Raw genomic sequence first — 24,307 nt, forward strand, 5'->3', positions numbered from 1 at the left:
GTTTGTATTTTCTTGTCCTTTTAATGGATGGCCATGTTAAGTGTTGTGTCAATGGAACTGGATTCGAAGTTTTGGTCCACAAACCTAAAATACTAATTATTACACCTGCTATACTTGTCCTAGACGTAGCTGTTTGCTTACATGCCTGTACTAGACTGAACCATTTACTGATATACTTGTCCTAGACTTAACTGTTTGCTTACATGCCTGTACTAGACTGAACCATTTACTGATATACTTGTCCTAGACGTAGCTGTTTGCTTACATGCCTGTACTAGACTGAACCATTTACTGATATACTTGTCCTAGACGTAGCTGTTTGCTTACATGCCTGTACTAGACTGAACCATTTACTGATATACTTGTCCTAGACGTAGCTGTTTGCTTACATGCCTGTACTAGACTGAACCATGTACTGATATACTTGTCCTAGACGTAGCTGTTTGCTTACATGCCTGTACTAGACTGAACCGTGTACTGATATACTTGCCCTAGACGTAACTGTTTGCTTACATGCCTGTACTAGACTGAACCGTGTACTGATATACTTGTCCTAGACGTAACTGTTTGCTTACATGCCTGTACTAGACTGAACCGTGTACTGATATACTTGCCCTAGACTTAACTGTATACTGATATACTTGTTCTAGACTTAACTGTTTGCTTTCATACCTGTACTAGGCATAACCATTCTTTTTCATACCAGCACTACTCTTAACTGTTTACTGATATACCTCAAATAGACTGAACTGTTAACTTATACCTGAACTAGACTGAACTGTTCATTAAAATACCTGAACTAGATTTAACTGTTTTCTTATATATCTGAACTCGACTGAACTGTTAACTGATACACCTGAACTCGACTGAACTGTTTACTAATATACCTGTACCAGACGTAGCTGTTTACTAATATACCTGCACCAGACTTAGCTAAGTGATTCCATGCAGGTTAATAAACTTATTCTCTTAAACATATAATTCAAGTAAGGTTGCCAGGTTGGTACAACCTGAAACATATGCCCTAATCATTTCAAATACTCCTTTCGAACTAACCGGAAATACCCTTACGGTGGAGTTAAATGTTCTCAGTAAAATACAGATTTTAGTAGGTTAAAATCGCTGGTGATAAGCTGCCTGTTTTCTACGAGTGAGGGTTCGAATCTCTAATGCGACCAAAGCCGATAAACTATTAGACGGTACTTTACTGAAAAAAGTGCAATCCCAAATCTAACATATATTGCGAATGTGAGCAATACAGGGACGACATGTGAACACTGTGCGATTGCATGTTTAGTGTCACCCCTAATGATCCCGGACGGGATTAGTCTGTCTCACAGTCCTGGAACCGCGTTATTTTGCCCTCGACCCAACCCCTTTCTGCAGTGCTAAAGTTATAAATGAAGTCCAAAAATAATTTCCTCACCTTCAGAATCTCCCTTCCCACAGGGGCTTCATTTCAATTACAAAGGAAATTGTTTTTGTGTTTAAATTATACATATTCATTAACTAAACTTTAGTCCAGTTCATATCAGCATCACTTACTTCGTCCGGGAACACACAGAGTGTTGTAAATAATTTTGTTCACTACAATAAATATTGGATGTATCGACGTGCTGTCGGAATGAGAACGCCATCTGTTTACATATTGGCGAACAGCTTGGATATATTTATTAACGCGATGATTATTGCCCTTTGATATGTGACCTCATGAATTTAGCACCCGACTGAACACGTTTCAATCAGTTTCTGTCGTAAAGGTAACTTCCGCTCGTATCGTTCCTCAATTCGCCCCTAAACGTTTGACGTCATGATTTACGTGCACCCCAACTTCTCCAAAATCCTGAATCTGCCCTTGAATTTTCCGTTCTCTACATATGCGCAATGTGAGTGGTCAGCACTATTGAATGCGACATGGATAATGTTTGAAAAGTCGGAAGCTAGTGTGCTAATGTGAGATGAGATAAAAATGTGATGCAAATGACTTTCCAGTTAACTGCTACCAGCCAACGTTCTTACGGCCACCATACCGGCCTACTTACGTTACTACACTGCCTACTTACTTTTCAATCTTACCCGTGAAGGTCCGGGGTAGAATAGACCTTCAGCAACCCATGCTTGCCATAAAAGTCGACTCTGCTTGTCGTCAGAGACGATTAACGGGATCGGGTCGTCAGGATCGCTGAATTGGATGACACATGTCATCGGTTCCCAGTTGCACAGATCGATGCTTTGGCGTTACCACTGGGTTGTCTGGTCCAGACACTATTATTTACAGACCGACCCCATATAGCTGGAATGTTGCTGAGTGTCGCTAACCTACCCACCGACGCCCTACTTTAATATTTACCACGAACGGCCCTATCCTACCCCCTACCTACATATTTACCACCAATCTTCCTAGCCTACCTACTAACCTCCTGCTTGGACGTACATCTATTTAGCACCCCCGCCCTTACCTACCCATCTACCTTCCACCAGTATACTCAGATTTCCTTACAACCTAAGTACCTTTCTACTAGCAAAATATCTAGTGCGTTAATGTATAAAGTGGGCGAAGTTCAACAGTTTACGATAATACACAGTAGAACATACAGACAGAATAATGATCGTTGTATTTTCAACTGCAATATACATCGCGTATTTGCTTTGCAAAACCCAGTGCTCCTATTTAAATGTGTACCCTCCAAGTCTGCCTTCGACCGACATATCTCCCACCAGCCTTCCTATTCTTCCCACTCTGCAAGCAATTTTAATTTTCGTACTACCCCCCACAGACCATAGTAAATATCTGGAGTACTGTTGATTGTGACGTCATACCACACACCAAACAAACATACCCCTTCTTTACCTACACGTGTTGACATGTTGTCAACAGCCAAATCAAGATTTAATCAATTGCTACTACTACAAATACACTCATTATTGAAAAATAAAATTATATACATGTCTTATTGAAGGTGACAATCCCACCTAGTTACGACAATGTCATGAGACCCCTTGGAAAGTTGTTAATCAAAAAACCACCTGTTACTCAGCGTCGTATAAAACGCATGAAACACTAGATTGTGTCTGGTGTTTCATCCAGAGAAGAACGTTATTATCATACTGTGCACGTACCATTTCAATCATATATCGTAGATATATTCAGGCCCACCAGAATAGGGCGACACAGACCCATAGGACAGTACAGGAAGCAGTACATAAGGTACATGGCAGCACCTGAAACAGGATGAACGGCTATGCGGTTTCTGTAAACACTACGACGTACTCCCGTGTACCAAACGTTGGCACCAATGGCGACATCAACGTTGATAAAACACATGACGTTGACGTTAGAATACAGGATCGGACATGGTACTCGTTGCCTACTTTCCGGTTTATAAATGTTGTTCAGGGCACCCTCCTCCTGGACGCCATTGTTTCGATTGTGCTATGGCTAACAGGTAAGTCTTTGTATTATGTATATGTAAGATGTATCCAGTCTTCAGCGGCTGGGGGTGATGTAAATCCAGTTAGGGTTCGTGCAGTTAGCAAAGGTACGGTGGGACCCGTTGGTCAGGAGTATGATGACCTACCTTCAGTTGTTGGTGATCTCCAGCCCGATTTCTGTGTTAAATTGTCCATAAAATTGTTTAATTTTACAGTAACATGCTCGTTTACTTCTCTATCTATGATAATCTAGTTATTTTATAGTCCTTCACCTACAGTTGTCTTTATAATATAAACTTTCACTCACTCACTCACCCACTAACTCACCGTCGTTTGTAATCTGTATATCTATAGATGATGCATATGTAGCTTTTAACAGGGAGCATATTATACAGATTCAATTATTTGTGTCACCCTACTAGAGAAACACTGCGCATGTAAGCATAGCCTTGTCTTGTAACACATTCTTTGACTTTAAGGAAGAGTCTGATGTCTCCTGGCAACAAATTACACAATGCTATATTTGCTCTCTCTACATTTAGCCCGACAAATTTTTTATGCTATGTACACAGACCGAAGGCCTTTTCTGCAGTCAACTATCGTGATCGAATCAAGAGAAGTAAAGACAAAATGTCCAAAAATAATTTAGCTCGAGATAAATTGGGCGTTTCGCACAATCAAACACTAAGAAATGATTGTAATATTATTGTATTAATTTCATAATACGCCTGTAGATCTTGACCCTCATGCATTCTAGAATCGTAAATACCACGGGTATGAATATTGTATTTCACTTAAGCCTGTTCCTAATGAATGTATCTGATGCTAAAGCTACCGAAACTCATTCGCTTAATAATATCCAAGTCTTCATTATTCCAAACTTTGGAACCGAATTTTAATGAGTTAAGTGCATGTCATCTTGATATTGAAAGAACCAACACGTATGTTGCCAGCATTCCAAGCATTATGACAAGGCTAGATCTGTTCAATATTGTGGGGCTCAAATCTAATCTTTTCTGAAATATCACTGTTTTCATATCACAAAAGAGACGCTGAATCATTGAATCTGAAGAACCATGTGTCACTACCTATTCAAAGTTACCATGTAAATGAATAATATTATACTTTTTATACTTTCTTTAATTCAGGAGGCAATTCCCGTTATTTTCTAGACAGCATTGTCCAGTTCCATCTGACGGAATCGGTGTTTGATTTAGCAGTAATGGGAACATGTAAGGCAACTGTCTTGGTGTCATTCTATCATTGCCTTGAGGACACGCTGTTCAAAAACATTCAACACCAGCTGCAACAACAGTTCAAGAGAAACGCTCGAGTGTTTCATGCATTAGTTGTGTTCCTCTCCTTCGGATTCCTCTCATTCTCAGTCACCAAGGGAGGATTTGTGTTGTATTCCCTCCTGAAAGATGACTCTTACCCTGGAATGCACCCCACGTACTACGCCCTTGTGATCAGCGCCGGCTGTTTCAGTCTGCTGGAGTTCTTCATGAGTCTGTGGAGTTTTGTGGCATTGCGGAAGCTGGAGTCCATCCGTATTATCCACAGAGTCAACGAGAAGGGGGAGGAGCTGGATGAGGAAGGGAAGCCGATCGAGAAAGATGTTGATGTTATGAGACTGATATCGCTTGCTAAACCCGTGAGAATTATCAATTACACCTTAACGATTTTCTTTAAGAGGGTTAAGTGACTCTGAATATATATTTTGACCGTTTAATATGCGTTATGGTAGGAGCATCCCATGTCCCATTATAGTTTCGATTCACGGACGTCTTGCAGCTTGTGGTATCCTTTACAAATGAATATACACAGAGAGAACCTATAAAATCAGGGAGACTAGTCCAGTAGTTAGAACGTTCTCTCGTCGCGTCGAAGGTCCGGGTTCGATTCCCCCACACGGGTACGGATACATTGAGCTCATTTCTAGTGTCACCAACCATGACATTGCTCTCTTTTAATGCCTTAGTGAAACCCATAAGCCATAACAACCGAACTGGAACTATAATGTGGCTAGTTCAGGTTTCATGACCACCTGTCAGCGGATCTGTTAGAATCTAAGGGACAATGCACCCCCCCAAGTCTTCAACTGTTGGAGTTGAGTTGAGTTTTACGTCACATCGGTATTATTCCAGATATATAGAGACGAGGCCAAGTCTGCGTTCCTACATATTTTAAGTCCATATGAGTTTTTTTAAACATGTTTATTCATCACATTATTATTTACATACAGACCATGTCATAGCACCAAATTCAAAAACAAGCAATCCGTCCATATTTTGCTAGACCATGGTGCCGCTCCTCGAAACGATCGCAGCTCTACGACAGTCCCAACTCACATATCTTAATATAGACTTACGGCTATTGTAGCGCTACAATCGCTTTGAGGAACGGGGCCACGGGTCCCAATCCACAAAGAGTTCGTAGAGTGACGAACAGTCGTAAGTGTATAGTTTATCACAAGTTTAAGAATATAGAAAGGGCTGCGAACAGTTTCTGGATCGGCTCTGCAGGTCCCCAGATAATGTTAAATCGGGAAAGATAGATGTGTGTTATTTTAATACGTTGATTTCTCATCCAGGAAAGTGGCTTCATTTGTTTTGGTGTTCTTGGACTTATAGGACAGAGTGCTGGATCCACCGTGTCCCCGATGTTCTTTGGTCGGGTTGTAGATGCAGCACAACAAGGCATGGGTAGGATATGTGGTTCAGTATGACACTTACGTACATGCTCTAATCTCGTAAGGATGGAAAAGTCACATTAACTTGGTGTGCCAATTGGCAGCATAAGTTATGACCCCCACGGATTTGAAAATACGACGTGCCGTTGGCATAGATACCCAACGATTGAGGGGAACGACAAATCCCCTTTGAACAGCGGAGCCCTATATTGGCGCTATATAAATAGTAGTATGCTGCTGCTGCTGCTGCTGCTGCTGCTGTTGCTGCTGCTGCTGCTGTTGATGATGATGATGATCTCTCACAGAGACGTAGAGCCTACGTTTCAAGGAATAAATATATACAAATGTTAGGCTATAATAGTTAGTGCATACAATACCTAAAACCCTCAGCTAAATCGTATCGTCTTTTAACAACTGGATGTATTGTGCGCGTGTGTTCTACGCGCGTGTATGTCCTTGGGCATGTGCGCTTGTACATACAAATTCTACGTAATCTTTTAATGCATGCATTGTATATAACACATTTATGTTTCTAGTTATTGATGTCAAACTGGTCTCCATTTCCTATTTATCAGATGCCTTGGATCTGACGGTGTTGACTGTTTTGGGTATTTACATCTTGGGCTCTGTCTGTAGTATGATAAAAGGATGCCTCTTCACCCTAGCAGGACATAGACTGGTTGCCAGGCTGAGACTGAAACTGTTCGACTCTATCATCCGACAGGATGTGGCCTTTTTCGACAAAAACCGGTATTTATGTAGTTGAAGCTCACTGGCTCTATTACGTGTTGTGTGATGTAGTTCTTTGATGTTCTTTGTCGTTCTTCATGATAGCTTGCATCGTAGTGTTCTCTTCGACTCTGTGTTGCAGACTCTCCATGGACCTCTATCACTTCTTCAGTTCTCTGTCATTTTGTACCAAACTTTGGTTCTGCATCACATAGTTATCTTTGGTCTTGTAATTTATATCACATACTTCTCTGTGGTTCTGTATTGATCGGTTCTTTGTGGTTACAGTTTTTTGCTGTTCTGTATCACACAATTATCTGTGGTTCCGGGTCGATCACTGTTTTCCCTGTGGATCTGTACAACATGGTTCTTACTGTTTCTGTATAAATATTCTTAGTCGTTCTGTACAAAGTAGTTTTCTTTGGTTTTGTATCACAATGCCCTTTGTGGTTTGAGAGCGATCACCCAGTTCTTCGTTGTTCTGTATAACAAAGTTATCTGTGGTTCTGCGTCACATAGTTCTCTGTATTGTTTCGTCATATAGTTCTCTGTGGAACAGTTTCATACAGTTCTCTGTGGTTCTGTATCACGTATCAGCACAGGTCTGTATCGTATGTTTTAGCACATAGTTCGTATTACATAGTTTTCTGCTAACCTCAACCACGCACCCTCTGTGGTTCTGTATCACATAGTTTTCCGTTGTTCTGTATCATACAGTTCTCTGTGTTTATTTAATCACATTGTTGTCCGTTGTTCTGCATCACATATATTATAGTCCTCTGAATCACATAGTACTCCGTTGTTCTGTGTCACACGGCTCTCTGCGATCGATTCTGTATCAATTAGTTCTTTGTAACACATGCATCTATGTCACTTCTCCAGTTCTCTGTCACTGTGTACCAAGCTTTTGGTTCTGTATCACGTTGTTCTCTGTGAATCTGTGTCACATTATTCTCTGTTTATATGTGTCACATTATTCTCTGTTTATCTGTGTCACATTATTCTCTGTTTATCTGTGTCACATTGTTCTCAGTGGTTCCGTGTAACATTGTTCTCTGTAGTTCTGTGTCACATTGTTCTCTGTGCATTGTTCTCTGTTGTTCTGTGTCAGATTGTTCTCTGTGATTCTGTGTCACATTGTTCTCTGTGGTTCTGTGTCACATTGTTCTTTGTGCTTCTTTCTGAAATACGTCTGTCTACCTTACTTCGCCATTTGCGTATGGTTCATTATGGGTCTTCTCTGTCTTTTTTTATTCACGTCTGTTACGATCTGTATTTACAGTTGTCGGTCTGTATCGAGCGTTGTCTTATGAGTAAGACAGTTCCAATATGTTTTCTTTATGCATGTGTATCTGTCAAATAACCTTTTTCCTTTAAAGGTCACATGCAACATAAAACACAAATTTGACGATTCTGATACCTTTCGGTATGCGCTTACCGAAACAAATCATCAAAAATGCCAACTCAACCTATAAAGGTTCAGCCGATTCACTAATTTTCCCCAGCGCTGGGGGAAAAAGTGGTTTCAACAGCTCCGCTGCGCTCATAACGTGCGCAGTGACTAGGTCCTCGAAGCTTGAGACAGTATGCCAACCCGGAGTATGTGGTCGTGAGCAGTAGTCTAATTTTGGTTGTGTACACAAACAGGTAAATAATCTACTCGTTACATAAAAAACAAAACAAAAAACAACAACAAACAAACAAAAAAACCAAAACATTTTGATTATGGTGAGCAGACTCTGTCACAGAGAAAACTTAATGTCTGGTTTATTCACACCTATATCTCTACCTCCCTGTCTGCTAATGGCAATATGCAATAAATAACTTCAATCACTGACCACATGCAATTTGAAATTAACACAAGCCGTAAACAAAGAGCCAGCTAAGCGTAATGGCAAATGAACCAATGGCCAATGACAATGCGTCGTTACACATGAGCGGACACCATCGGTTCTGACTGGGTTCGGTATCTTAACAATCATCAATGCATTTTATACATCACGAACAAGCGATAACTATGTTTTAATTATGTTTGATATTTTGGTTGCATCTGACCTTTAACAGTATCGTTAACTCGCTATGTTCTATCAAAACAGTTACTTGTGTGGTCTGCCTTCTGTTGCACATTTACTAAATAGAACAAAGTCTTTGCATATATATGTATAAACTGTGTTTATTTGCTACCATTTCTCATCTCATATTCCTCATTCCAGGACTGGAGAATTGTGCAACAGATTGGCATCCGATACTCAAGTTATTCAGAACTGTCTGACGGTAAGCATTATTTTCACATCAGCAGTATTTCCCAGCTGAGTGTACATGAAATCGGTATGCATGTTTGCATCTCATAGCTCGGTCATTTATCATAATGAAGTGGAATAATATTCATCGGACAAAGCTGTCATCTTTGGGATATTGTTTAATGGCCGATACACTCTTTGGACATTCAACTGAAGGCTTTACATTGGGCGAAATTTATATGCAATTTAAATTTAAATTATACATTGGGCGAAAGTGTCTGTGTATTATTTTTCCTCTTCATGTCTGTTGTTTATCAAATTACAGGTTAACGTTGCCATGCTGGCAAAAAACAGCCTACAGATCATAGGGTCTTTGTCGTTGATGTTTTACCTCAAAGCTTCTTTGACGGGGGTGCTGTTGGCCGTGATACCTGTGGTGTCTGTAGGAGCTGTTCAATATGGTGAGTCCCACGCACAACGCAGTAGGGTACACGACACTAAATCAGAACCACATGCTGCCTGAGCCAGTATCGTTTGTGAACAACTAAAGAGACAGAGATATGTGACAGCTGTGATTGGATGAAATAGTGTAAGATGTTTCAAAAGCACATCCATCCAGTTATTAAAACTGGCCACAAGTTTAAGAATGTAGTTCTGTAATGTTTATCACCACGACACACGTATATACTTATTATACTTGCGGTTATGCATGTACAGATATTTTCAAATAGATGGCATTCGGTGCGGAGGTGTGAATGATGTGTTCAGCTTCCTGAGCTCAGAAAATTAGACGGGCAAGTTGGCCAAAAATTATTTTTACAGCAGTTTAAAGGCTACTCTGCACCCATGTGTACATGGAATGGTTGTTGACAGCCTGGATATTTCTTTTTAGAAAATATATGGTTACTTTAGAGGTCGATGGGAAAATATTTGGTGTTGTGTAACCAGTGGGCGCTGTCCTGAAGAAATGATTTTCTGCCAAAAGATGGAAGTTGTGGGTTCCCTTGTCGTTAATGCGTTCGCTGAATTTCAGGGTTGATTCCACACGTGTACAGTATGTGTAGACTATTTCTGGTGTGTACAGTATGTGTAGACTATTTCTGGTGTGTACAGTATGTGTAGACTATTTCTGGCGTGTACAGTATGTGTAGACTATTTCTGGTGTGTACAGTATGTGTAGACTATTTCTGGTGTGTACAGTATGTGTAGACTATTTCTGGTGTGTACAGTATGTGTAGACTATTTCTGGTGTGTACAGTATGTGTAGACTATTTCTGGTGTGTACAGTATGTGTAGACTATTTCTGGTGTGTACAGTATGTGTAGACTATTTCTGGTGTGTACAGTATGTGTAGACTATTTCTAGTGTGCTCATACACATTGATCATGATTTCATCTCCCTTATGCCCATAGTGTTCCTCGTTAGCATTAGGCAGTAGTGTTGATACAAAGCGTTATCACCTGAAGTATTGGTAACACCCTGAATTCCGATTCGACTATGTCATACGGCTTGCGTGAGCTCGTCTTTCTTCCAAACATTGTGAGTGAGTATGCTCTTGTATCAATATTCCATCAATATCACCGCGGGAGACACCAGAAATGAGCTTCACATATTACACCTATTTGTGGATTCGAACCCTGACAAGCGAATGTTTTAACTACAAAGCCACCCCATCGCCCCATTTCCCTACTTGAAGCTCACCTGGATTAACGATAGAAAGAACGCTTATCAACTTTTGAAAGATTTTACCTGAATTACGCCTGCGCATATGGAGTATTGCATTGTTGCCGCAGTCGGCAGTATTCACGTTATATGACGGCGATCTAAAAATATACAATACAGACAGTACCATTTTTGGCTACAGGTAAATACATGAAGAAATGTCGGCGGCTGTTCCAAGACCACCTCGGTGAGGCTGGCAGTCAGGCGGAGGAGTCCCTCTCCAGCATCAGAACTGTAAGGATGTTCTCCGCGGAAGAGAAAGCAAAGGAAGAATATAAAAATTTCATTGACAGAAGTTATTGCATTGGGAAGAAAATTGCTTACATGGAAGGTATGTGCATGCGTCGTATAAAACAGTGACTTTGTGAAGTTCTACGCCGCTTCTAGTAATCATCCTGCAATATGACGATGAGTATTAGTAAGCGGCAAGTACATTAAATTTTACTCCATACAGTCGCAAGGTTACAAATGTTGTAATGCATTCTAATCAACATTAGTCTTAAGGAATTACGTATCGCAAGTAACAGTTACTTGCCTTGACCCCGCCCTTCAAGTTAGAAGAATACACGCGTCCTCGAGAGTTCATCTATCTGGAACCTGAAGGTCAAGATCTGTAACCATTTAAACACTGGCAAAGTGGGTTACACTGTAACGTTTCGTTTGTAACATACATCCTAAAACATGCAAGTAAATGTACATTTAAAAATGTGCATAAATGATCCGAGCACCTGTGACTACGATTCGAGATTGTGGATAGTAGTGCCAGTATATAAATATTATTTATATGTCATATGTTCATTTTTATAGACGTCAAACACTGGCAGTGTGAATGGGAATCAATGTTCAAAATGAAAACTTTCTTTTATTCCCGATGTAAACGTTGTTGCAGGTTAAAAATAACATTAAATAAATGGATCGAATACTTTGATCGAAAAGTTTAATCGAACAGAAAAATGCGGAAGAGTGCAGTGGCCCAGTCATCGTGACGTAATGCTTGTGCTTGTACCGCAGGTGGTTATATGGGCGTGGTGGGTATGATGTTACAAGGAGGAATTCTCCTGGTTCTTTGGTACGGGGGAAAGTTGCTCCACGACAACACTCTGGACCCCTCGACTGGTATCACAGCGGGGGTGCTTGCTTGTGAGTATCATGGGTGTAGATAGCCCAGATTTACCATCCTCCTCGCATGACCCACGAGAACCATTTAGTCTGCATGAAGTCTGGAGTGATAACTCAAACAAATGCAGTTCATTAAGCTAACTGGATATTAACCACGAAATAAACTGTGCATTGTTAAAATTATTTCTAAATTTGAAGACCATGGAATTCGTTGTATAAATTGTATTAAGTGAGTATAAAATATTGCCATCACCGGAAGATAGCAGACCAATATGTTTGATGTTCGTGACAGTTAAAATCTGAATGAGGGGCAGCCATCAAACAACGTCACAAAATCAATGCCACGAGCGAGAACAGTGCAATATTTTACCAGATATCAAGACAGTGCCTAGATTTTCGAACCTCTCTTAGCGCTACGATAGTCGTAAGTGTTTTTGCCACAACGTGTTATAAATAAACAATGCTGATTTCAGCCTTTCTCCTGTACACCCTGTCGGTCTCAATGTGCTTCGGGATACTCTCCAGTGTATTCGGGGACTTCATGCAGGTGGGGTAATGTGTTTCGCGTATCCTTTTATTTACCGATACGTTTCACCGAAACACTTGTATACACCATGATCCTTAAAGCGGGCTTTGGGAATGTCTGTTTTGATGATATTTCTCTTAAATATCCCTTTTGAAACGTCACAATTGTACCATCTGTTATTGATTAGTTGTGCGTATCATAAAGATAGACTTTGTCGAAAAATATTTCAGTGATATTTGTTTTCAACATAACCTCATAATGAAAAAAACACACCTTTCCTTAATAGCCTGATCGGTCATCATATGCTTTATAGTCTATAGTCAAAATTTATTTATTTATTTATTTATTTATTTATTTATTTATTTATTTATTTATTTATTTATTTATTTATTTATTTATTTATTTATTTCCTGAAAACAAATCTAGCAATATATACTGGCAACCGCAACCGAATCGAATAATGTCATTCGCTGTTTGGCCATAATCGTTCTGTGGATTTCGTGATACATTTATTTTGTTACTGGCAATTGCAGCCATTCAGAACTGGGGACTTCTGATAGGATGTCCCTGTCACCCTCTTCACAATTGTACATTTTCTTGAGCTCAGCATATCCTTGTTTATTCGCAATTTGTCATGTAAATTGTGGTAAGTGAACATCGCCATCACTGGAAGACAGCAGAACAATATGTTTCATGTTCAAGGCATGTACATTAAAATCCGAATGAGGGGCAGACATCAAATAAGGTCACAAACACAATACCAGCATATTCCTCTCTGATTTGCTCAGTATTAAATTCTTTTGGATAACTGTATGGCACCATGAAATGTCTTCAACAAAATAATACAGTATAACGTTTAGTGTAGTTGATGATTTGTCTGTCAACAACTGTGTGGTTTTGTGTGATAGACATGCATGTACGGATTGCATATATGGTTTGTTCTCTCTTTCCCCATCTCTCTCTCTCTCTCTCTCTCTCTCTCTCTCTCTCTCTGCCTCTCTACACCTACTCCACCTCTCTTTCTCACTCACACACACACTTAGACAATCTTTCTCACAACTGTATTACAAAGGATCATGAATTGATATGAACTGACCTCAGTCGAATACTACTGTCATTTCTAACAGACCACGATGAAATACGTCCATTGCTTCTCTGCTTTCTTCGACAGGCTGTCGGTGCTTCGAGTAGAATCTTCACACTTTTGGATAGGCTTCCAGACAATGACACGGAAGATGGACTCGCACCAAACACACTTGAAGGGGGTGAGTATTTAACATAAACTATTACTCATCTGCGGAGACACAATTACTACATTTGACAGCAGTTTTACAGTGCGACCTGGTTAGTTTAGAAAGCAAACCTTATTTCCTGGTCTTTAGCCATTGGAGCGTCTTCATATATACTGAACAGCAAAATAAACGCGTAAGTCGTAAATAAATGAAATCTCATAAAAATACGTGTTCATGTTTACGTTTTCAATTTCAAAACTTGACAAAAACACAGAGTTGTGATTCTTTTGCTGCTTAGAATAATTAAAAGGGCATTGTGGCGAGTATATATGTACAACTTCACTAATTATAACATCAGTTTGCGGGGTATTTTACGCTTCTCCGTGTCTCATAATGAGCGTGTTTTGCAGAAATTGAGTTCAAGGACGTAAACTTTTGCTATCCGAACAGACCGGAAACTAAAGTCCTGGAGGTAAGCATCCTTTATCTCACAATATGGCTGATATACTGCCAACGTGACGAAGTTTTAATTCATTCACTCAGCAATGAAAATGTCAAGTAAAGTAGATACCCGTGGTATATCAGCGTTGATAATAAAACATGTTTTCTCCATACAAATATGCAAAGATTATTAAATATAGCAAATAAAAAATAACATGGACAATAATTGTTTCCAGTATTAAAATTATGACTTTTTGGTTTTAATGGGTTGTTTTCAGGACTTATCCTTCCACGTGCTTCCAGGTCAGATGGTTGCTTTGGTTGGCCCTTCTGGCGGGGGGAAGTCCACGATCTTCTCAATGATTGAGCGTTTCTACGACCCGAAGAAAGGGACAATATATTTAGGTGGGTTAACACAGCCAAACGTGCATGACATTTCATTGTATTAAAATGTAATGTATGGATCAGTGAGGAGGTTGCCTTTAAATGAATCAAACAAACATTAACAATTGGGTTCAACTGTGTTGAATATGTAGTGTGGGAATAATAAGGGATCACACGAAAGCACAAGTGTTCCCTTACGTTTTTCGTGTTTCTTGTGAAGGTTGTAAAGAAACCTGGAAAAAAGGAACACTTGTCCTTTCATGTGATCCCTTATTTTGTCCCTCTGTATATAATTCGTATATAGTATGGTTCATAATCATTTCTCATTAATACACTGAAATGGAGTGCAGTATATTTACTGTTACACATGCAAAAACGCGGATTGTATTAATATTTTGCAAACGTCAGTATTATACGCTTCGTGTATTGTATATGGCCTTTTCATATGCACAGCCAATGTATATGCATGTACTGATATGAAACAATATCGGAGTGGTTTGACTTTATACATTATGTATATATCGATAAGAAGTGAGTATAGTTTTACACCGCTTTTAGCAATATCGTAGTAACAGCACAGGTGGAGGGGTGGGGGGGGGGACACTTGAAATAGGTTTCAAATTTTGTACCTATCCAGGGAACCTGGGTTTTCGGCTTGACTAGACTGCTTATTGTTCAATTTGTACAGAAACATTGCGTCCATGACGCTCATGTCCGTGTTAAACTGGCTCGTGAAGGTCCCGGGGTAGAATAGGCCTTCAGCAACCCATGCTTGCCATAAAAGGCGGCTGTGCTTGTCGTAAGAGGCGACTAACGGGATCGGGTGGTCAGGCTCGCTGACTTGGTTGACATGTCTGATCGGTTCCCAACTGCGCAGATCGGTGCTCAAGCTCTTGATCACTGAATTGTCTCGATTATTTACAGACCGCCGCCATATGGCTGGAATATTGCTAAGTGCGGCGTAAAACCCAACTCACTCACTCACTCTGTGTTAAACCGTTGTAAAAATATGTACAGGCGGTCATGATCTGAAGTCACTTGACCCAGCGTGGTTCCGTCGCAAGATGGCGATGGTGAGTCAAGAGCCAACGTTGTTTGCATGCTCCATCAGAGACAACATCGCCTACGGTAAACTAGCATCTGACAAGGAAGTGAGTAAAATGTGTGTGTGTGTGATTAGATATTTTTGCTGCAATGTTAGACTCTGACTGAGTGAATGAGTGAGTGACTGTGTGAATTGAATTTTAACGTCACATCAGCAATATTTTAGTCATATTGTGACACACAGGTTTCTGTCATGAACAGTTGCTTTATTCCAGTGAATGAGTGAGTGAGTGACTTTAGTTTACGCCGCCCTCAGCAATATGCCAGCTGGATTGTCTTGTCCAGACTCGAGTATTTACCGACCGCCGTCATGTAGCTGGAATATCGCTGAGTGCGGCGTTATGCACGAAACAAAACATGTGTTTCTCCAAATCAACGCTTCATTTAGTTTACCCGTCACATACATATGGACTGTCACAATCGTCAAATGATCACATCATCATGCCGCCTCTATTTGACGAATTGCTTCAGACAGTTGTGTGATTGACATTATGAACATCGACAAAGGTCAACTAAGAGGTGCATTCAGGTGATGTAATGCAACGGCGACATCACGTAAAAATACCTAGAGGAAAATCAAGTAATACTTAATTCTTTTTATATTTTCAGATATTTTCTTGATTGTCTTTATTGATTTAACACTTATCCTTCAAGTGTCTGTAACAGGTGATTCAAGCAGCTAAACAAGCCAATGCACACAACTTCATCATGTCGTTTGATGATGGATATGATACCTTGGTTGGGGAGCGGGGTATGAGTCTGTCTGGGGGTCAGAAACAGAGGATAGCCATTGCTAGAGCCCTCATCATGGACCCAGTCATCCTGCTGCTGGACGAGGTGAGGACGGTTGCTGCGGTTGCATGTTGTTTAACGCCGCACTCGAAATCGAGTCTGGACCAGACAATCCAGTGACTGACATCAAGAGCAGCGATCTGCGCAGTTTAGTGACTAGAGTGTCATCGGACCCGACCTGTCTATTTTACTTATCGCCTGTTCGATGTCCATGGAGACGAGTATTACCCAGATCTTCTGGAACGAACGATTTACTGAGGTCTGACGTTTTAACATGGGGTCGGTCTCTGCAGTATTGAAAAGCCGTATCTGTATTACAGCATGATCATAACTGCACACCACACATTCACCAGCATCTTGATAAGCATCGAGCATGTCGTATTCAGAAAAAAATGAGACAGTAAATAGCGATGCATTAGTGCCAAGGGCATATTTCTGCATGGTTCCCTGATAACCTACTTTGTTCCATGTTAACATCGGGCGCATGTTCACCTTCATTCGGCTAAGAACTATGTAGAAAAACAAACTGTGCCCAGTGTGCATACATGTGGATGTCTGTTTGACAGTCCACGATAAAACCATGTACCTGGAACGCGGTGGACGAGCTGTCAAAGGCGCCAGGCTAGTGATCCAGCGAGCTTCGGGTGACGGGAGCTAGCCCACCTGTGACCGGGTGGAAAAGCTTTGGAGTCAACTTTGTGTGCAGACTCTTTTTCAGTATTGTCACAACCCCTTGTGTAGAGTACACGATATTTGCACTTAAAATAATACCTACATCCACTGGTAAATGGTCAGATGGTGGCCACATGAGCATATAGTATGCGGGCACAGCAACGTGCAGTAAACATGGACAAAGTGTTTGACTATGTATCCCAGTCCACTCATCTGTGAATGGTACCTCGTAAAAATGGGAAAGCCACATTAACTTGGTGCGCCTAGTGGCTGCACGAGTTGAATGATCCCCAGGGAGATGAGATTGACATCCAACGATCGACGGGAAAAACAAAGCACTTGGAGCATGCATGTAGATGGGAGTGGATAGTGTATGTATGAGCGTTCCATTATGACTCGCCATAACTACACCCCGCAGTCTTATTTCCACACATCGCAATTTTTTCTAGGCCACCAGTGCTCTAGACGCCGAGAGTGAACACCTTGTCCAGGAGGCCATAGACCGCGCCATGAAGGGAAGAACGGTCATCGTCATCGCTCACAGACTCTCAACAGTTAAAAATGCACATAAGGTAAATGAGACCCCCAAGGTTCCAAGTGGATGTTTCCATTATTCATTGTAGATACGGTGTTGTGTTATGCTCGAAACATACTCTAGTCCACATGAGGCAAACGGGTTCAGATACAAACAAGCGACGTAGATGTAACCGTTTTGTGGGATCCCCTACAGGCAAAGGTTGTGCAGTTGATTAACTTTTTCACCAAAGCAATTACACAGGTGAATCTCTCTTGAGCAACAGATAAGGTCGGTCTAAATAATGTAACTGCAACTATTGATTTTCCACGAACACATTATGTATACCTATCGTTATAGTATATGTTAAACCCAGGGAATTTAACACTTATCGATGTCGGGTTAGCCAGAATTATTTCCGGAGATCTCTGTCAAGTTATTCTAATCTGCCTTCTATGATCTGTTCCAAGGTGATGGTGATTGACCGAGGACATATAGCTGAAAGCGGAACCCACACAGAACTTATGTTGAAAAATGGTGTTTATAAACGTCTGGTATTACGACAGCTCATGGCTGCTGAAAATAACACAGAGATCCTTCGTGAAACAATAGAGGGCACAATTAGATAGAGGAGGGACGTTCTCACGATACCAAACCAGACAACTGTATACAAGCATAAGGTTCAGTTTCGTAGGTGAAACCACAGACACGACCGCTGTCCAAGAACAAGGCACTGACATGTTGAGATCAATGAAAGCAAGACAATATGATCAGTCTCTTCGTGAACGTGTAAAAATATACGACACACGAAAAACCGAAATGAAAATGCTTTATTGTTTTTTTTTTAAGTTACGCAGGTCTTTCATTAAAACAATGTGAAACAAAGTTTTATCGACTGCACAAATGGCATAAGACAGAACTATAGAACATCAGTGTAACAGAATCCCCTGTTTTGACTATCCCTAGAAACGCAAAGGGTAAATTCCTGTGTATGAATATATTGCTGAATATCATTGATGAAACAGGAGTTTGAGATACGGTTACTAAGCATGCCCCGCTATTCACAAAATTTTCTTAAAAATGGAAGAATGTTTTGCATCACGCTACTTTGCTGTGCTTCTGCCACTACAGACAAGAAAATCAAGTGATCGATGAACCAGAAATTCCAGTCAGATTTGTTTTACAAACATTTGGGATCAGTTTCAAAGTCTTGGACCAACCATTTCTTAACTATGCTACTGAGCTTATGGTGAATCTCGGGGATTTCAGTCAGCCAGCAGAAATATCGTAGCAGATGAATTACATATAAAACTTCAGTGCAACTCTTGACTGTCACATAGTTTTGACTATCACCAGGAACAAATCGAGTTTGGTGTAAAGGAAAAATTCCTGAGAATGGAAGTATGATTGTCGATATAACAATACTGCCGTGGTATAAAGTACCTTGCATAGCTATTGGAATTCCTACAAATCGTCATATATTTGACAGTTGTCAATGGTGCTGACTTCATCTTCCACACAACTCTGTTGAGACTGAGGGACATCTTTTACGAATGGATAAACAAGACCATTTTGGCTTGGATCGAAGTTGTAGTTTGTAAATTTACTTTTATCGGGTGATGAAGTGCCTAATGCAAGAAGTGTGTGAGTGAGTATTTAACGTCATGTCACGAAGCGCTTCGCGGTAAACTTACTCATTTGTCTTTATCTGTACGTTACAAAATGCCGGCTTCTGTCAACAGAAAAGAGAGTTGCATCCGATAATGTTTGGAACTTGACTGGATTATATAAACTTTGGATGGGTGTTTGAGTGACCTTTTTCTTCGTTTGAGACAGTGTGGTTAGATTGTCCGGTGTAATACACTTAAGCCACAGAGTATTGTGGAGCCCGGTGGTTCATTTTTTAAAGTAGACCATTATCCCCTTTTCGATAAGAACACGTGTCATGTATACATTAATCTCACTTGTTTCTTCAAATCAACGCTTCATTTTGTTTACCCGTCATGTAAACATGAACTGCCACAACGGAATCGTCACATCATCACACCACCATACCCTCCCTGTTTGACGAATTACTCCAGATATTTGTGTGATTGACATTATGAACGTCGACAAGGGCCATTTGGATACGATGACATGTGCCAGCCAAGTCAGCGACCCTGACCATCCGATCCCGTTAATCGCCTCTAAAGACAAGCATAGGTTGCTGAAGGCTCAATGGCCAATTCTACTACTAAAACAGCGGCAGAATTTCTTCAAAAGTTAAAATGAGGCTTCGTGGAACCCCTTCAAGGATACAGATAACAACAATTTTAAATTATCAAATACACCAACGTTTGAAAATTTAGATATGTACACATATAATCTGAAATTTAAAAATGCATATCCAGTTAACTATTTGTATCAGGTCTTTCCTGAGAGACAATACTTCTAATTACTTGTCCTATAAGTTCGAATATTGTAATAACAAAAAAACATGTGTATTGACATTCATCTATAACATTTTAAAGTACCTGGTCGCAAAATGAGGACTATCGGAAATTGTTGACTACAGCGTGATAGCTAGTAGAGCGGTCCTACAGGCTTTAAATGGTCAGATTAATTTGACATTGACATTGGTATTATGAGGCACAACTGATACCAGATTTAATGGAGGGAGTCTCTCTGGGAGCATATTTCAGTTGAATATTACCTGGAGTGTGATGAAAGGAAGACGAAAAGAGGGTTTAAACGTTTACCGTTTTGGAATACAGATCAGACAGACTGGTGCTAGTAACCCCATTTGGGTGAATCTGACTTCTTTGTGTGGCATCTAAAAGATGCTGTCATGATCAATGGTCAGCAAGTTAAGTCTCACGTCGTTTTTATCAGTATTCCAGCAATATCACTGCAGGGAACACCAGAAATGGATTTCATGCATTGTACTCATGTCGGGAATCGAACTCGGATCTAAACGTGACGAGCGAACGCTTTAGCTACTAAACTACCCCGCCTCCCGTGTTGAGGAAGGGAGAACTTCTGTGGACATACATTCCTACCATCAACTCTTCATTCTCTGTTCAATACCTTACTGACGTTCTCATTAATATCCCCTTTGTTTATTCAGTATTTTGTAAGCATTACTCCCTAATGTATAAAAACATGTCAGATTTTTAAGCACTATCAGCCTGAACGTTGCTGTTCTAACATAACTCTGTCCGTATATCAATGCTATACTAACAACATTGCACATCACCTGCTTCACAACTGCCTCCACTGAAACATCGTATATGTTGTAATAAACACGAGTGAATCGGGAAGTCAAAATATCTAATGCAAAGATCCTCTGAATCGTCTGTTAGATCCATTTCTGCACTCATGTCACACGTGTGACAACATCACTTCTGGCTTCATTGAGCTAATAGTTTTTGATTCAACAGAAACGTTGCTTGACGACGTGTTAATCACAAGTCACTTACGTAAAACAACAAACACAATAACGGAAATCATCCACGGTATGTAATTACAAATTTCCTATTCCCAGCTTTACTATCATAAAAAATCGATGGTCCCGCAATGTAAATGTTATCATTGTCAACAATGAACACAGTACCTTCGATAACAAAAATTAGTGAACCGTTTTACTTGCAGATTTGTGCTGAATATAGAGACATACAGTCCCGTAACCATAGAAACTAATCGCCCCAGGAGATACACGTATAATATCTGAACCCCCGAGGCTGATTATTCAGTAATAGTACCAAGTGACTAACTTGTTGGAAATGTCAAAATGTATTTTTACCTGCTATCTTGCAATGTCAATATGACGTTCATATAGTTTATACAGATTTTATGTCAAGCTAATAAACTCGCTTACTCATGTTGTCCTGTGAGATAACATGCCCGTTCGACCACTGTTGATAATAACAGATCACCAATGAACCTGATGCTGAAGTGAACCTTCTAGTTCAAATTCCTGTTTTAACTTTTGCCATTATGTGAATCTCCACACTGAAAAAACGGGAGTGGTAAAACAGCTTGTGTCTGTTGTGATGCCTGCTACTTGTCCCATACCCGACTCCAAATGTGTTCAAATGAAATTCGAAAGAACCATCAATGAAACCCATCACCACCCCCATCCCCACGGACCCCGAAAAAAACAAACAAAAAAAGCAGAAAAACAACAACCAACCAACCAACAAAAAACAACAGAGGGAAATCATTTTACTATTATTTTCCCTATGTCATATATGATTTCGAAACAATAGAATACATGATCCATTAAAGAACATAAATGCATGTTCCAGAGGAAGTTCAGTTCTCAAAGTCTGGGTGGCTCTGACATGCCATTCATAGTCATTTATTTGGATTATACATATTATTCCATTATGTCAGTGAAGTTCTGCATCCGTTCCATGAGTCTGGTCAGATTAGCTACCAGCTCGAGGTCCAGCGTTTTCTCACGGTGTCCCGGGTTAGACGGTCGGAACTGAAGAACTATCACAAAGTACGTGAGCAGCGTCCCAAAAATCTGAAAATAGAAGGTGCCAATGGTCTGAGAGCACACACTGTTGAATTACTGTCTCATAACGCAAGATATATGAAAACGGATTGTCTGGTCCGAACTAGAATATTTTCAGACCATTGTCCAACAGATGACATAATGGTAAGTGCGGCATTCATCAGAAAAGTGTAACTTCAATTTGAAAACAATCTGTATCATTACGACCTAAACATACAGCCCTGTCAAAACTCGCAAAAGTCTCAATTAACCTTACCGTCAAGATCGTTGGTAGGTTGATTGTGAAGAACCCATACACGTTGAAACCGATTGATGTTCCGGTGAGTTTCGCCGTAAAATGCATCAACTGTTCTCAAATGAAAGTGGAAATAAAGATAACGAATACATGACATAATTAACATTTATAAAACAAAAAATAGTAACATTCACGGAACATTCTCTTCCATTTTTACGATGAAGAGGATCATTTTTTTACTGTGCTCGGTCTGTAATGAAGTAGTCACTGATTCTGATCATTCGGGACATGATATTCGCCTGCCTACCTCTCTCATTGCCTTGTCACTGAGGTCAGGAGTTGGAATTCTCCACACATACTGAAGGGGTGCATGGGCCTGGAAGAAACAGCACTGTAAGATAGGTGAACGATTTGAACGGCATTTCAGTTAAATCCCATGTGTCAGGATAATGTGAAAGCCCAAAGTGATGCTGGTTTCCGACGGTTCTCATTTTGGCAAGCCCCTGTGTACTTGTATGGTACTGGCGGACCGAGAAATAGGGCTTCACAAATTCGAAATGCCACAACGTGTCTCGCGTGTCTCTCGTAACATGGGATATTTTAAGACGTGAAGTAAAACCTGAATTTCATATGAATGATTGATAACTCTTAACATATACGTTTAAGAACTAAATATGTTTTACTCGATCCTGATAAAATTCACTGGCACGGCAAGTTGTAAATGCACCATGCATACATGTAAATTATGAAAACCTGTGGACAAAAAAACAGTAAAACCAACTAGAATGTCACAGCATTTTAGAAGTAAAACTAGCATCTATCGATTAAACTGGATTTCAAATTCGGACAAGACAGTATGAAAATGGGCTATAGATCGCTAACAACTGAAGGTAGATCACCATACTAGGGACCATGGGGACATGCATTACTTTTGGTACCTGCATGGACCCCAGCTGGATTTACATCATACCTCCTGTCGCTCCCGATGGTAGAAGGATTTAGTCAAAATTCAACAGAACAAAATACTATCTTTAACAGTGTGACTGAGTGAAATTGAAGTTCATAGTGTTTAGGACTTCAGTAACCTCTCGGGTTGACAATAATTTTACGCTACTTCAACCCCCTTTGAGGTCGCTGTCATTAACGTTTCACACTCTCAGAAGATCGGCATAATTGATTCTACAACTCGCTGTTAGTTAATGGACACATATTGTTACAATATCGGGGAAGACTTCTTGCGTGGGTATCTAAATTTCATCGACGTAGTTGGTTTAAGAACGTGGATTAACAGAAGTAAAATTTGAAAATATGTTCGAAACATGCCTGTATGCCTGATCTCATAGTGGTGGATAAAAGGTAAAACTTATCACCTAGAATAAGACAGATACGTGTTCATCCACCATATTGAGTGAGTGAGGTTAGTTAGTCCGGGCCAGACAACCCAGTGATCAACAGCATCAACATCGATATACGCCACTGGCATACGATGTCAAATGGCAACCAAGTCAGTGAGCCTGACCACCTGACCAAGCATGGGTTAATGAAGATAAATTGTACCCCCGACCTTCACGGGTCCATCTATCATAGACTGGGAGATTCTGTCTTCAAGTGCAACTGATCTTACCTTAATGTTCGTTCTTGCTCCAGTTAACACAAACAACGTTGTTGCAATCGTGCACAACGCCAGATTAAATGCACACAGAAAGACGTCTTGTGTAGATTTAACATGAGTGAGGAGAAGATACAGGTCAAAGCATGACATTGGCAGTGAGAGGCTGAATGCTGTGAAAATCCCAAAACTGATACACCCACTGAAACTGGAAACTAACTGGCATACGTGCTCATGTCTACGGATGAGTGCTACAACACTGTTACTTCTCACACCATTTTCCATCTGACTCTGACATGCCACGCTGTCACTACCGGTATGATATGATCCATTATAGTCTTCAAAACATCCTTGAAACATTTC

General features: G+C 40.3%; 1 protein-coding gene and 1 long non-coding RNA gene across 2 annotated transcripts; one reads left to right on the plus strand and one right to left on the minus strand.

Annotated features, from left to right (window-relative positions):
• Nucleotides 1-3,232: 3,232 nt before the first annotated feature.
• On the plus strand, nucleotides 3,233-18,425 carry LOC137273786 (uncharacterized). Its single transcript, XM_067806646.1, has 16 exons — nucleotides 3,233-3,446; nucleotides 4,581-5,086; nucleotides 6,026-6,137; nucleotides 6,700-6,874; nucleotides 9,067-9,127; nucleotides 9,419-9,554; nucleotides 10,958-11,146; nucleotides 11,827-11,955; nucleotides 12,408-12,481; nucleotides 13,632-13,725; nucleotides 14,103-14,164; nucleotides 14,412-14,538; nucleotides 15,535-15,668; nucleotides 16,288-16,458; nucleotides 17,535-17,657; nucleotides 18,070-18,425. The coding sequence occupies exons 1-16, from the start codon at nucleotides 3,233-3,235 to the stop codon at nucleotides 18,226-18,228; spliced, it is 2,466 nt and encodes an 821-aa protein (XP_067662747.1). The 3' UTR covers nucleotides 18,229-18,425.
• A 3,568-nt stretch (nucleotides 18,426-21,993) lies between these two features.
• LOC137281028 (uncharacterized) lies at nucleotides 21,994-24,039 on the minus strand. Its single transcript, XR_010956714.1, has 4 exons — nucleotides 23,960-24,039; nucleotides 22,643-22,711; nucleotides 22,357-22,446; nucleotides 21,994-22,109 (listed from the first exon to the last, which is right to left on the minus strand). It is a non-coding gene; the product is annotated as an uncharacterized lncRNA (long non-coding RNA).
• Nucleotides 24,040-24,307: the final 268 nt, after the last annotated feature.

The sequence above is a fragment of the Haliotis asinina genome, chromosome 1 (genome assembly GCF_037392515.1).
Source record: "Haliotis asinina isolate JCU_RB_2024 chromosome 1, JCU_Hal_asi_v2, whole genome shotgun sequence".
Taxonomy (NCBI): Eukaryota; Metazoa; Mollusca; class Gastropoda; order Lepetellida; family Haliotidae; genus Haliotis; species Haliotis asinina.